The sequence below is a fragment of the Saimiri boliviensis genome, chromosome 5 (assembly GCF_048565385.1).
Source record: "Saimiri boliviensis isolate mSaiBol1 chromosome 5, mSaiBol1.pri, whole genome shotgun sequence".
NCBI classification, from domain to species: domain Eukaryota; kingdom Metazoa; phylum Chordata; class Mammalia; order Primates; family Cebidae; genus Saimiri; species Saimiri boliviensis.
This window is the reverse complement of record NC_133453.1, coordinates 37,691,545-37,705,885: the sequence shown is the minus strand read 5'-3', so window position 1 is coordinate 37,705,885 and position 14,341 is coordinate 37,691,545. Positions and strand designations below refer to the sequence as shown.

Sequence of the window (14,341 nt, the reverse complement as noted above, 5' to 3'; positions counted from 1 at the left end):
GATTCTTCCGCCTCAGCCTCCCAAGTAGCTGGGACCACAGGCGCATGCCACCACACCTGGCTAATTTTTTTGTATTTTTAATAGAAACGGGGTTTCACTGTGTTGGCCAGGATGGTCTCAATCTCTTGACCTCGCTATCCGCCCGCCTCGGCCTCCCAAAGTGCTGGGATTACAGGCCTGAGCCACGGCACCTGGCCTAATTTTGTATTTTTAGTAGAGATGGGGTTTCTCCATGTTGGTCAGGCTGGTCCTGGACTCCCAACCTCAGGCAATCCACCTGCCTCGGCCTCCCAAAGTGCTGGGATTACAGGCATGAGCTACCATGCCCAGCCCAAGGTCTTCTTTCTTGAAAGTCTTTTGTGTTAACAGTGCCCCTTTCTCCCCTGCTGTGTTGTATAAACAAAAAAAACCTCATGTTTGGGGAAATTTTATCAAAATACCATGTTGTAACTGTAGAGCAAATCTTTATTATGTAAGTATCTATTTAGAATAGTGGTATGTAAATATACTATTCTTCCATAAGACAAATAAAACTCTTCCAGTAAAGGAGTTTAAGGTACGAGGTGTACCAAAAAGCTTTAAGGAGCTGTATTTTGTAAATTTACTATTAGAGGGAGTGTGCCCCTCTCATTATTTTAAGTGTAAGAAGAAAACTTAATTTTTCATTCTGGTCAGATTAGGATGAGGGTTATAGCTACAGTTTTCCTGAAATTTCTTAAGAAACAACTTAATTCTTACTCTAATTTACCTTGTAATAACTAGTTATTTATGTTTTTTAAGTAACTGATATGTACTCCAATAGATGAGAATTTTAAAAGAAAAAGTATGTTTTGCTTGGGAATGTGCCCTCATTTTTGTTTGTGTTACTTCATTTATTATAATCTAAAATGATTTGATACATTTTCTTTTTACATGTCTTAGAATTTAACTTGGGTCGTCTGCAAGTTTCCAAAGAATTAGTAAATGATGTCATTCTCCCCAAATGGGCTAAATCAGCTGAAGATTTCATCTATAAACATAGGAAAGCTTTGGTAAGACTTTTGCATTTAGTTATTAGACAGAATAATAAGATAAAGATGTGTTTTCCAGATGATGGGATAATCTGACTTAATTATTTTTCTACTTTAATTTGTAATCTATTATATATGCTGACTTTAGAAAGTACAACATAGTAATTTATTTTGAGGATATGAATCTTCTGATATAGCAAAACTATAGTGTAGTGCCATGAATATATAGCAAATATTAAATATTTCAGCTCTGTAAAATGTCTGTCTGCTCTATATGTAAGTGTTCTAGTCACCAAGCTGGTGTAGTTTGGTGTTTTACAGTTTTCACATTTATTTCAAATCTAACAAGGATGAGTACATTTTTGTTCTCTCTGAAGGATCTCACTAAACTTCTAAAAGAAAGACAGCTAAGCCAAGCACAGTGGCTCATGCCTGTAATCCCAGCACTTTTGGAGGCCAAGGTGGGTGGATCACCTGAGGTCAGGAGTTCAGAGATCAGCCTGGCATGGTGAAACCCTGTCTTTACTAAAAATACAAAAAATTAGCCGAGAGTGGTGGCACATGCCTATAATCTCAGTTACTTGGAAGGCTAAGGCAGGAGTATTGCTTGAACGCAGAAGGCAGAGGTTGCAGTGAGCCGAGATTACACCATTACACTTCAGCCTGGGCGACAGAGCAAGCCTCTATCTTAAAAAAAAAGGGGGGGGGGGTTGGGCAGCTAAATCCTAAATGCCACTTTAAAAAATGTATGACCGGGCACGGTGGCTCATGCCTGAAATCCTAGCACTGTGGGAGGCCGAGGCTGGCAGATCACCTGAGATCAGTAATTTGTGACCAATCTGGCCAACATGGCAAAACCCCATCTTACTAAAAATACAAAAACTAACTGGGTGTGGTGGTGGGCGCCTGTAATCTCAGACTCAGGAGACTGAGATAGGAGAATCTCTTGAACCTAGGAGGCAGAGGTTGCAGTAAGCCGAGATCACACCATTGCTTTCCAGCCTGGGAGACAGAGTGAGACTCCATCTCAAAAACAAAAGTATTAGTTTTTAGCTAAATTTCCTAATTTGGAATTGAAGGACTAGTGAGAGTTAGTTTAACATTGATACTGTGGGCCTGGCTTGGTGGCTTATGCTTATTATCCCAACACTTTGGGAGACAGAGGTAGGTGGATCGACTGAGATCAAGAGTTCGAGGCTAACCTGACCAACATAGTAAAACCCTGTCTACTAAAAATACAAAATATTAGCCAGATATGGTGGCGGGTGCCTGTAATCCCAGCTATTTGGGAGGCTGAGGCAGGAGAATCACTTGAGCCCCAGGGGCGGAGGTTGCGGTGAACTGAGATCACGCCAATGCACTCCAGCCTGAGTAACAACAGTCAGACTTGCATCTCAAAAAAAAAAAAAGAAAAGAAAAGTTGATACTGTGTTGCTATCTTGCAGATGATAGAGATGGCTCTGCTTTTCCCCACAATAGCCCACTTCATTTTCTACCTAAACTGAAATGTTGGCAGACTCTGAAAATAATTAAGCCAGTACTTGGAAACATCTTTATCATTATGTATTTATGAAATAAGTATATATTTATAAAATGCAGAATTCAACTATAATATTTGTAAGCAATAACCCTGTGCATGAATAAGGAATTTAGAAAAAATAAAGTAAAAATGAGTTTAGCCGGTGTGGGTGGTGTACACCTGTAGTCCCAGCTACTTGGGAGGCTGAAGTGAGAGGGTCACTTGAGCCCAGGAGTTTGAGATCAGCCTGGGCAATATAGCAAGACCCTGTCTCTTTAAAAAAAAAAAAAAAAAAAAAAAAGGTTATTTGGGAATGAATGATGAATTGCTCTCTGATGATACCTATGCCCTGGTGAACCATTAAGGGCCAGAGATATACCCAGGAAGGCAAGGATTTTTAAAGGTAAAATGAGGAAGCTTACATAAGTTGTTTTAAAATGATTATCCTTGACCACAAGGATTAATAACAAGGATGGCATTAGTCCAAAGTTGAACAGGCAGTTGCTGGGCAGACATCGTTGCAGAAGTATTCTTTGTGTATGGTTGTGGTTTTCAGAACGCCTTTGTAATAGTCTTTATTGTAGGCATGTTTGCATGAGAGACCCTCCTTTATGGCCTCTCTACTTGATTTTGTTAGGTTTTGGCATAAGGGACTCCATTTCTATCCTTACAGTGTTCACAAGCCTATTAATAAGATATTAGAATTATGTATTTCAGTTGTGTATTACTGAGTTAACAAACTGTTCTAAAATTCAGCAATTTAAAAGTATAGCCATTTTAGGGGAGGGATACCATTAGGAGAAATATGTAATGTAGATGATGGGTTGATGAGTACAGCAAGCCACCATGACACATGTATACCTATGTAACAAACCTGCATGTTCTGTACATGTATCCCAGAACTTAAAGTAAAATAATTTTTAAAAAAATTATAGCTGTCTTGTCATCATCTCCCACAGTTCAGTGGGTTGGCTGGTCTCAACTGGGCAATTCTGCTGCTCTTCCTTGAGGTTCTTATGCAGTTGTAGTCATATGGCAGCTGGGATTGGAGTCATCTGAAGGCTGCATTGAAACAGTAGGATGCTAGCTTTTCTCCCTCTCCATGTAATCTCAGGTTATCTCCTCCAACTGGATAGTCAGACATCTTACCTGGCAGCTAACTGCTCCCCAAAAGTGGAAGCTTCCAGGCTTTCTTCATAGCATCACTTCTGTCACTTTGTAATTTTTTTTTTTTTATTGCATTTTAGGTTTTAGGGTATAAGTGAGGAACATGCAAGATTGTTGCATAGGTACACACATAGCAGTGTGATGTACCGCCTTCCTCCCCATCACCTATATCTGGCATTTCTCCCCATGCTATCTCTCCCCAACTCCCCACATCCTGCTGTCCCACCCCGTTTCCCCACTACAGACCCCAGTGTGTGATGCTCCCCTACCTGTGTCCATGTGTTCTCATTGTTCAACACCCACCTATGAGTGAGAACATGCGGTTCTCACTCATAGGTGGGTGTTGATTTTCTGTTCTTGTGTCAGTTTGCTGAGAATGATGGTTTCCAGGTTCATCCATGTCCCTACAAAGGACACAAACTCATTGTTTTTGATGGCTGCATAGTATTCCATGGTGTATATGTGCCACATTTTCCCTGTCCAGTCTATCATCAGTGGGCATTTGGGTTGGTTCCAGGTCTTTGCTATTGTAAACAGTGCTGCAGTGAACATTCGTGTGCATGTGTCCTTATAGTAAAACGATTTATAATCTTTTGTATATATACCCAGTAATGGGATTGCTGAGTCAAATGGAATTTCTGTGTCTAGGCCCTTGAGGAGTCACCACATAGTCTTCCACAATGGTTGAACTGATTTACATTCCCAACCAACAATGTAAAAGTGTTCCTGTTTCTCCACATCCTCTCCAGCATCTGTTGTCTCCAGATTTTTTTAATGAGCGACATTCTAACTGGCATGAGGTGATATCTCAATGTAGTTTTGATTTGCATTTCTCTAATGACCAGTGATGATGAGCATTTTTTCATCTGTTTTTTGGCCTCATGTATGTCTTCATTTGTAAAGTGTCTGTTCATGTCCTTTGCCCGCTTTTGAATGGGCTTGTTTTTGTCTTGTGAATCTGTTTTAGTTCTTTGTAGTTTCTGGGTATCAGCCCTTTGTCAGATGGGTAGATTACAAAAATTTTTTCCCATTCTGTTGGTTGCCGATTCACTCTAATGACTGTTTCTTTTATTGTGCAGAAGCTGTGCAATTTGATTAAGTCCCATTTGTCTATTTTGGCTTTTGTTGCCATTGCTTTTGGTGTTTTGGTCATGAAGTCCTTGCCTACGCTATGTCCTGAATGGTTTTGCCTAGGTTTTCTTCTAGGGTTTTTATGGTGTTAGATCTTACGTTTAAGTCTTTAATCCATCTGGAGTTAATTTTAATATAAGGTGTCAGGAACGGGTCCAGTTTCTGCTTTCTGCACATGGCTAGCCAGTTTTCCCAACACCATTTATTAAACAGGGAATCCTTTTCCCACTGCTTGTTTTCATCAGGTTTGTCAAAGATCGGATGGTTGTAGATGTATCGTGTTGCCTTCGAGGCCTCTGTTCTGTTCCATTGGTCTGCATCTCTGTTTTGGTACCAGTACCATGCTGTTCTGACTACTGTAGCCTTGTAGTATAGTTTGAAATCCAGTAGTGTGATGCTTCCTGCTTTTTTTTTTTTTTTTTTTTTTAGCTTAGAATTGACTTGGCTATGCGAGCCCTCTTTTGGTTCCATATGAAGTTTAAGGTGATTTTTTCCAGTTCTGTGAAGAAGATCATTGGTAGCTTGATGGGGATAGCATTGAATCTGTAAATTCCTTTGGGCAGTATGGCCATTTTCACGATATTGATTCTTTCTAACCATGAACATGCAATGTTTCTCCATCTGTTTGTGTCCTCTCTTATTTTGTCGAGCAGTGGTTTGTAGTTCTCCTTGAACAGGTCTTTACATCCTTTGTTAGCTGTATTCCCAGGTATTTTATTCTCTTTGTAGCAATTGTGGATGGCAGTTCGTTCTTGATATGGTTCTCTTTAAGTCTGTTATTTGTGTATAGGAATGCTTGTGATTTCTGCACATTGATTTTGTATCCTGAGACTTTGCTGAAGTTTCTTATCAGTTTCAGGAGATTTTGGGCTGAGACGATGGGGTCTTCTAGATACACTATCATGTCAACTGCAAATAGAGACAATTTGATTTCCTTCTTTCCTATTTGAATACCCTTTATTTATTTTTCTTGCCTGATTGCTCCGGCTAGAACTTCCAATACTATACTGAATAGCAGTGGTGAGAGAGGGCATCCTTGTCTAGTGCCAGATTTCAAAGGGAATGCTTTCAGTTTTTGCCCATTCAGCATGATGTTGGCTGTTGGTTTGTCATAAATAGCTTTTATTATTTTGTGATACATTCCATCAATACCTAGTTTATTGAGGGTTTTTAGCATAAAGGGCTGTTGAATTTTGACAAAGGCCTTCTCTGCATCAGTTGAAATGATCATGTGATTTTTGTCTTTGGTTCTATTTATGTGGTGAATTAGGTTCATAGACTTGCGTATGTTGAACCAGCTTTGCATCCCCAGGATGAAGGCTACTTGATCATGGTGGATAAGCTTTTCGATGTGCTGTTGCAGTCGGCTCGCCAGTATTTTATTGAAGATTTTTGCATCAATGTTCATCATGGATATTGGCCTAAAGTTTTCTTTTCTTGTTGAGTCTCTGCTGGGTTTTGGTATCAGGATGATGATGGTCTCGTAAAATGATTTGGGAAGGATTCCCTCTTTTTGGATTCTTTGGAATATTTTCAGAAGAAATGGTACCAGCTTCTCTTTGTATGTCTGGTAGAATTTGGCTGTCAATCCCTCTGGACCTGGGCTTCCTTTGGGTGGTAGGCTCTTAATTGCTACCTCAACTTCAGACCTTGTTATTGGTCTATTCAGAGTTTCAGCTTCTTCCTGGTTTAGGCTTGGGAGGATGCAAGTGTCCAGGAATTTATCCATTTCTTCCAGGTTTACTAGTTTATTTGCATAGAGATTTTTGTAATAATCTCTGATGATGGTTTGTATTTCTGTGGAATCTGTGGAGATATCCCCTTTATCATTTTTTATTGCATCTATTTGATTATTCTCTCTTTTCTTTTTTATTCATCTGGCTGGTGGTCTATTTTGTTGATCTTTTAAAAAAAACTGGCTCCTAGATTTATTGATTTTATTGAAGGGTTTTTTGTGTCTCTATCTCCTTCAGTTCTGCTCTGATCTTAGCTATTTCTTGTCTTCTGCTAGGTTTTGAGTTTTTTGGTCTTGCCCTTCTAGCTCTTTCCATTTTGATGATAGAGTGTCGATTTTAGATCTTTCCTCACTTCTCATGTGGGCATTTATTGCTATATATTTTCCTCTGGACACTGCTTTAAATGTGTCCCAGAGATTCTGGTATGTTGTGTCTTCATTCTCATTGGTTTTGAAGAACATCTTTATTTCTGCCTTCACTTCATTGTTTATCCAGTCAACATTCAAGAGCCAGTTGTTCAGTTTCCATGAAGCTGTGTGGTTCTGAGTTAGTTTCTGGATTCCAAGTTCTAACTTGATTGTACAGACTCTCAGACTGTTTGTTATGATTTCTGTTCTTTTGCATTTGCTGAGGAGTGATTTACTTCCAATTATGTGGTCAGTTTTAGAGTAGATGTGACATGGTGCTGAGAAGAATGTATAGTCTGTGGATTTGGGGTGGAGGGTTCTGTGAATGTCTATTAGGTTTCCTTGGTCCAGGTCTGACTTCAAGTCCTGGATATCCTTGTTAATTTTCTGTCTCATTGATCTAATAGTGACAATGGGGTGTTAAAGTCTCCCACTATTATTGTGTGGGAGTCTAAGTCTCTTTGTAAGTCATTAAGAACTTGCTTTATGTATCTAGGTGCTCCTGTATTGGGTACGTATATATTTAGGATCGTTAGGTCTTCTTATTGCATTGATCCTTTTACCATCATGTAATGTCCTTTTTTGTCTCTTTGGATCTTTGTTGTTTTAAAGTCTATTTTATCTGAGAGGAGAATTGTAACTCCTGCTTTTTTTTTTTGCTCTCCATTTGCTTGGTAGATCTTCCTCCATCCCTTTATTTTGAGCCTTTGTGTATCCTTGCATGTGAGATGGGTTTTCTGGATACGGCACACTGATGGGTTTTGGCTTTTTATCCAATTTGCCAGTCTGTGTCTTTTGATTGGGGCATTTAGCCCATTTACATTTAGGGTTAATATTGTTATGTATGAATTTGATCCTGCCATTTTGATGCTAGCTGGATGTTTTGCCCGTTAGTTGGTGCAGCTTCTTCATTGTGTTGATGCTCTTTATCATTTGGTATGTTTTTGGAGTGGCTTGTACTGGTCGTTCCTTTCTATGTTTAGTACCTCTTTCAGGAGCTCTTGTAAAGCAGGGCTGGTGGTGATGAAATCTCTGAGTACTTGCTTGTTTGTAAAGGATTTTGAAGCTTAGTTTGGCTGGATATGAAATTCTGGGGTGAAAGTTCTTTTCTTTAAGGATGTTGAATATTGGCCCCCACTCTCTTCTGACTTGTAGGGTTTCTGCTGAGAGATCTGCTGTGAGTCTGATGGGCTTCCCTTTGTAGGTAACCCAACCTTTCTCTCTGGCTGCCCTTAGCATTTTCTCCTTCATTTCAACCCTGGTGAATCTGACGATTATGTGCCTTGGGGTTGTTCTTCTTGAGGATTATCTTTGTGGTGTTCTTTGTATTTCCTGGACTTGAATCATGGCCTGACTTGCTAGCTTGGGGAAGTTTTCCTGGATAATATCCTGAAGAGTATTTTCCAGCTTGGATTCATTCTCTCCTTCACATTCAGGTACACCTGTCAAACGTAGATGAGGTCTTTTCACATAGTCCCATATTTCTTGGAGACTTTGTTCATTCCTTTTTACCCTTTTTTCTCTAATCTTGCCTTCTCGTTTTATTTCATTGAGTTGATCTTCGACCTCTGATATCCTTTCTGCTGCTTGGTCAATTCAGCTGTCGAAACTTGTGTATGCTTCACGAAGTTCTCATGTTGCATTTTTCAACTCCATCAATTCACTTATATTCCTCTCTAAGTTGTTTATTCTCCTTAGCGTTTCGTCAAATCTTTTTTCAAGGTGCTTTGTTTATTTGCATTGGGTTAGAACATGTTCTTTTAGCTCAGTGAATTTTCTTATTACCCACCTTCTAAAGCGTGATTCTGACAACTCATCACACTCATTCTCCATCCAGCCTTGTTCCCTTGCTGGTGAGGAGTTGTGATCCCTTGTAGGAGGAGAGGTGTTCTGATTTCGAGTGTTTTCATCCTTTTTATGCTGGTTGCTTCCCATCTTTGTGTCTTTATCCACCTGTCATCTTTGTAGTTGTTGACTTTTAGATTGGGTCTCTGAGTGGATGTCCAGTTTGTTGATGATGAAGTTATTTCTTTTTGTTTCTTAGTTTTCCTTCTACCAGTCAGGCCCCTCTGCTGTAGGACTGCTGAGGTCCACTCCAGGCCTTGCTTCTCTGGGGATCACCTGCAGCAACTGCAGAACAGTAAGGGTTGCTGCCAGTTTCTTCTGCTATTTTTGTCCCTGAAGGATACCTGCCTGAAGTCAGTCTGAGCTCTCCTTTATGAGGTGACTCTTTGCATATACGGGGTCAGGAAGCTGCTTGAGGAGACAGTCTGTCCTTTATAGGAGCTCAAGTGCTGAGCTATGAGCTCCGTTGTTCATTCAGAGTTGCTGGGCAGGTACATTTAAGTCTGCCGCAGCTGAACTCATAAACTCTCCTTTTTTTCCCTCCAGGTGCTCTGTCGCAGGGAGTTAGGGCTTTATATATGAGTTTCTCTTGTGCTGCTGGCTTTTTTCAGGGCTGCCCTGCCCAGCGAGGAGGCAGCCTAGTCACAGTCTGCCTGCAGAGGCTTTGCTGAGCTGCTGTGGGCTCTGCCCAGCTGCTGTGTGAACTTCCCTGCAGTCCTGTTTATACGGGTGTAGTTAGAACTGCCTCGGCAATGGCGGCCCACCTCTGTAATGGCGGACTCTTTCTGTAATTGCGGGCTGCCTTGGCAACGGATGGCTGCTTCAGCAATGGCGGACTACCTCCATAGTGGTGTAGTGCCTCGGTATTATCGGACGCCCCTCCCCCACAGAGCTGGACCGTCCTGGTTTCAGCTGTGCTTGCTATGAAACTCTCAATCCAGAGCATTTCAGATTGCTGTTTTTTGTGGGGGTGGGACCAGCCGAGCCTGATCACATGGCTCCCTGCCTCAGAGCCTTTTTTTTTTTTTTTTTTTTTGTCTCCCAGGTGTTCCAGTCACCTGTTAAAAAGGTGCCGGGATCTGTGTGATTTCCCGTGCCGCAACCCACTGTGCTGGCTGAAACAGCCGCGCTGAGATTCATGGCGCTTTTTTCCCAGGAATCTCCTGGCCTGGCTCCCTGTTTTAGTCCCCTTTTCTATCAGTTGAATGGGCAACTCTGTCTTCCCTGAGCTCCAGTCACCAGCTAAAAGGGTGCCTGGACCCATGTATTTTGTACAGAGAACCACCCTGCAGGGGTGCCAGCCAAAACAGTCCCTCTGGCCAAAACAGCCGTTCAGGCCGAAAAGCTGCACTGGCCAAAAGAGCCCCGCTGGTGACCCATGAAGCTCCTCCTCCTGGGAATCTCCTGGTCTGTGGGCAATAAAAATCCGTCTGGAAATGCGGCGTCCAGTCACCCTCCGTGCTTTGGCTGGGAGCTGCAATCCTGAGCTGCTCATAATCCGGGTCTTTCCTAATTGTCCACTTTTCAATGTTTAAACAGTAACAGTATCAATGCCAGATTGAAGAGGAGGGAAATTGAACTCCATCTTTCAATGCTAAGAGTGAGAAAGAATTTGTAGCTATCTTTAATCAACATATATTCTGCCCTCTGGTCACAAATTATTTTCATCCTATATGCAAAATATATTCACTTCCTTTCAAGACACACTTCCCACAAAACTCTCATCTCATTAGAGAAGGAATTGGCAAACTTTCTGTAAAGGACCAGAGGGTAAATCTTTGGCTTCGTTGGTCATAAAATCTATGTCACAGCTACTCAGTTCTGCCATTGTACTGCAAAAACAAATGGATGTGGCTGTGTTCTACTACTAATCTACAAATCTGACAGTGACTCAAATTTCACCCAGCTACTACAGGCAGTAGTTTGCTATTCTGCAGTAAGGCTTGAGGCCTAAAGTTCAGGATCTCATTATGTAATCAAGTCTGTGTATGGATGAAGCTGCTCAGATGTGGCTCCTCTTGCATCTGAACTAAAGAGGCAAGAAGCCTGAACTAAAGAGGCAAGTTATCTGTCACCATATAACAACAGTGGTATGAAATGATAAGAGAACTTATAACAGACATTCCCATTTGAAAGGAAAAGAAAAACAGGAGGCTCCTGGCAGTCACTGGTTTATATCAATTCAGAATTCCAGTAGGGACATGCTCTCAGATCTCCTATTAGGGCCCAGTCCTGTTTCCCAAGAGGGGTTCTCAGTGGCTCTTGGTTCTACCTTTGGGCTTTTGGCTCCCCTCGAAGTCATTGTTTTTATTCCATTAAAAAAATAACAAACAAACTTTGTTTACATGAGTATCTTTGTCAGCCTCTTTCCTAACCACAGCAAATTGAAAGCCAAAGGTCTCTCTTCTTTTTTAAAGTTTCTCTCTTTTACTCTAAACTAGTATAATTCCATTTAAAATCTTATAGGTTTCTTTTGTGTTAGCTCTATTGGATAAAAGCCATTCTGCATTACTTTATGCAACAGTCCCTTAAACTATTTTGGGCTGGATGGGAGGCTACTATGGAAAAATGTTCTTAAGATTCCTAGACACTATTTTCTAGTTGAGTGCATCTATGGGGTAAAACCTTAAATCTTTCTGAGGTCTCAACAGATTGTTTTACAGCCAAACCCTTTAACTAAACTTTTACCCAAGACCATATTTTAATGGTGACATTCTGATTTGATAGTTGCCTTAGGCAGTTTCTCATTTTGAGAGTCTTTGCCTTCTCAAAGTGGTTTTCAGAATGACTGAAATGCCTTCAAAATGAGGCAAAACATAAGAGATCCTGGAACTGAGAAATGTCACCCAGCTGGAGTGCAATGGCATTGTCACAACTCACTGCAGCCATGTCCTCCTGGGCTCAGGTGATCCTCCCACCTCAGCCTCCTGAGTAGCTGTGGCCATAGGTGCATGCCACCGTTCCCAGCTAATTTTTTATAGGCTGGGGGGCAGGGAGGGGGGAGGTTTGCCATGTTGCCCACACTGGTCTCGAACTCCCAGACTCAAGCAATCCGCCTGCTTCAACCTCCCAGAGTGCTGGGATAATGGACGTGAGTCTCCATGCCTGGCTCTTGCAATGGTTTTATTTTTGAATCCAGCAAGATCTGGCTCTTTTATATTTTCTTTAAATTGTGCTTAAAAATCAAATAGTTCATTTTTGGCTGGGCGGTGAGAGGCACTTTGGGAGACTGAGGCAGCTGGATCACCTGAGGTCAGGAGTTCAAGACTAGCCTGGCCAACATGGCAAAACCCCATCTCTACTAAAAATACAAAAAATTAGCTGGGCATGTAATCCCAGTTACTTGGGAGGCTGAGGCAGGAGAATCACTTGAACCCTTGGGAGGTGGAGGTTGCAGTGAGCCGAGCTCATGCCACTGCACTCTAACCTGGGCAACAGAGCAAGAGACTCCCATCTCCCTCACGAAAAAATCAAATAGTTCATTTTTTAGCCCATCTTACTCCTCTCACACTTTATCATAAGCATCTAAAAGAAGCCAAATGGCACTTTAAAATGTTCTATTTGGAAGTCTGCACATCCAAATGCATGAATTCATTCTTTTGTGTAACTAAAACATGAGTCTCATTTTTTCCTGTCTCCAATAACAATTTCCTCATTGTCTTTCAAGTTATCACTAGCAATTTCCAGGAGTTCTCTACCTGCCACCCAGTCCTCCTCTTAGTAAGTGGTTACTGTGAAGGAGAGAATGATTTCTAGCCATTTTTTCGACCTAAGTGTGGTTTCATTGTTTTTTTAACTTGATCTTTTTTTTTTCCTTCAACTGAATTTCTAGACAACTACTTCAATGGAAATTTTAACGCAAAGATGCATTCCATAGCTATCTTTTAGCTCTTCTGTTGCCGTTTTTGGGCTGCTATAAGCGTATTTGTATTTTATTCACCTATTAGGAAATGATTATGTTAATATTAATAAATATATCCACATTATAGTAGATAGGAGTAGTTAATGTATGTAGTAGATATTGAACAAATGCTTAGCATTATTTTGAGAGAATTTTATTTTGCAGCCAGAAAGATTTGTGTGTGGAAATGTTTAATTTGTTCTTACCTTTTTAAAGAACTGAATTTACATTGTAGTTGGAAGATATCTCTATATTAAAGTTGTTCTTTTTCTAGGAATCTGAATATGTTTCAGCTCATCTTCATGAATGGATAGATCTGATCTTTGGCTATAAACAGAGGGGGCCAGCTGCAGTAGAGGCGCTCAATGTTTTCTATTATTGTAGTTATGAAGGTATAAATCTATACACTTTTTCCTCTTGCTTTCCCTTGATAGAAACTATTGTTTAATATATGTTTACAGTTATTTTGGGCCTATTTAATGTGAGAAAGACTACATTTTAAAAACATCTTTCTACTTGAAAGAATAAGAGACCTCTGCTTTTTTTGTAATAGTAGTTAAGTATATATATGTCAATCTAATTATAAATGTCACTTATCAATGTCATAAAAGTTTTTGATTTCTAACGTATTTATCCTGTTGAGTCAAATATTAAATATTCAGTATTAAACAGCAGATTTTGAAACAAGGCCTTTGAAGTTACAAATGACATTCTCCAGATGATACATATGATCACATTATTTAGCTTAGAATCAAGAATATTTTATGATGGCCTTAAAATGATTTTTAAAAGTAGTTATTTACTAATTCTTAAGTAGACTAATAGTTCTAAAGATTGTGAATAGTGTGAAGTTATGTGAATGTGAATAGAGTGAGAGATTTCTGGTAAATGAGCATATTTTTCCCATGCCGTATCCATTCAAGTAATAGGTTTGTAGGGAGAAAGTATTGCATGGCTGTTAGAAGCTTGGACTTACGTAGTTTAGCCAATTATCAGTCATGTAACAATCCATATTAGATTATGGCTGAGTATAATCAGTTAACCAGAATATTACCTTTTGAAATCTTTGTTTCAAGCAATAACTTAAAGTAGTATTTTTATGTAGTTACTACTCTTGTTTGAATTTGACTATCATGATGAAAACAATTAGGTGTACTCTGAGTATGGTTTCTATTTTTGCAAAAGAAACTTTAATTGTTTTTTACTTATTCTGTGACAGGTTCTTGCTCTGTCACCTAGGCTAGAGTGCAGTGGCGTAATCATAGTGGACTGCAATCTGGAATTCCTAGGGTCAAACAATCCCTCCTGCCTCAGCCTCCTGAGTAGCTAGAAACTACAGGCATACCACCACGCCTGGCTAATTTTTTAAACTTTTTAGAGAAACAAAGTCTCACTTTGTTGCCAGGGCTGCTTTCAAACTCTAGGCCTCAAGCTATCCTCCCACCCAGCTTCCCAAAGTGCTGGGGTTACAGGTGTGACCCACCACCCCCAGCCCAAAAGAAACTTTCATAGAATACCATTTAACTTTTAATTGTTTAAAATATTTTAGCTTTTTTTTTTTTTTTTTTTTTTTTTTTGAGACAGAGTCTCACTTTATCACCAGGCTGGAGTGCAGTGGCATGATT

General features: G+C 40.2%; 1 protein-coding gene across 10 annotated transcripts in view; it reads left to right on the top strand.

Moving 5' to 3' along the window:
• The window catches only part of NBEAL1 (neurobeachin like 1), a 210,698-nt gene that overhangs the window by 160,081 nt on the left and 36,276 nt on the right, over positions 1–14,341 (top strand). For 9 of the 10 annotated variants that reach the window (XM_039470091.2, XM_074399227.1, XM_074399224.1 and 6 more), the window contains 2 exons: positions 922–1,031; positions 12,991–13,108. In XM_039470091.2, coding sequence (XP_039326025.2) covers positions 922–1,031; positions 12,991–13,108 — 228 coding nt within the window. Of the gene's footprint in view, positions 1–921; positions 1,032–12,990; positions 13,109–14,341 lie in introns of those variants that run through there. The other variant, XM_074399230.1, reaches the window with a different exon arrangement.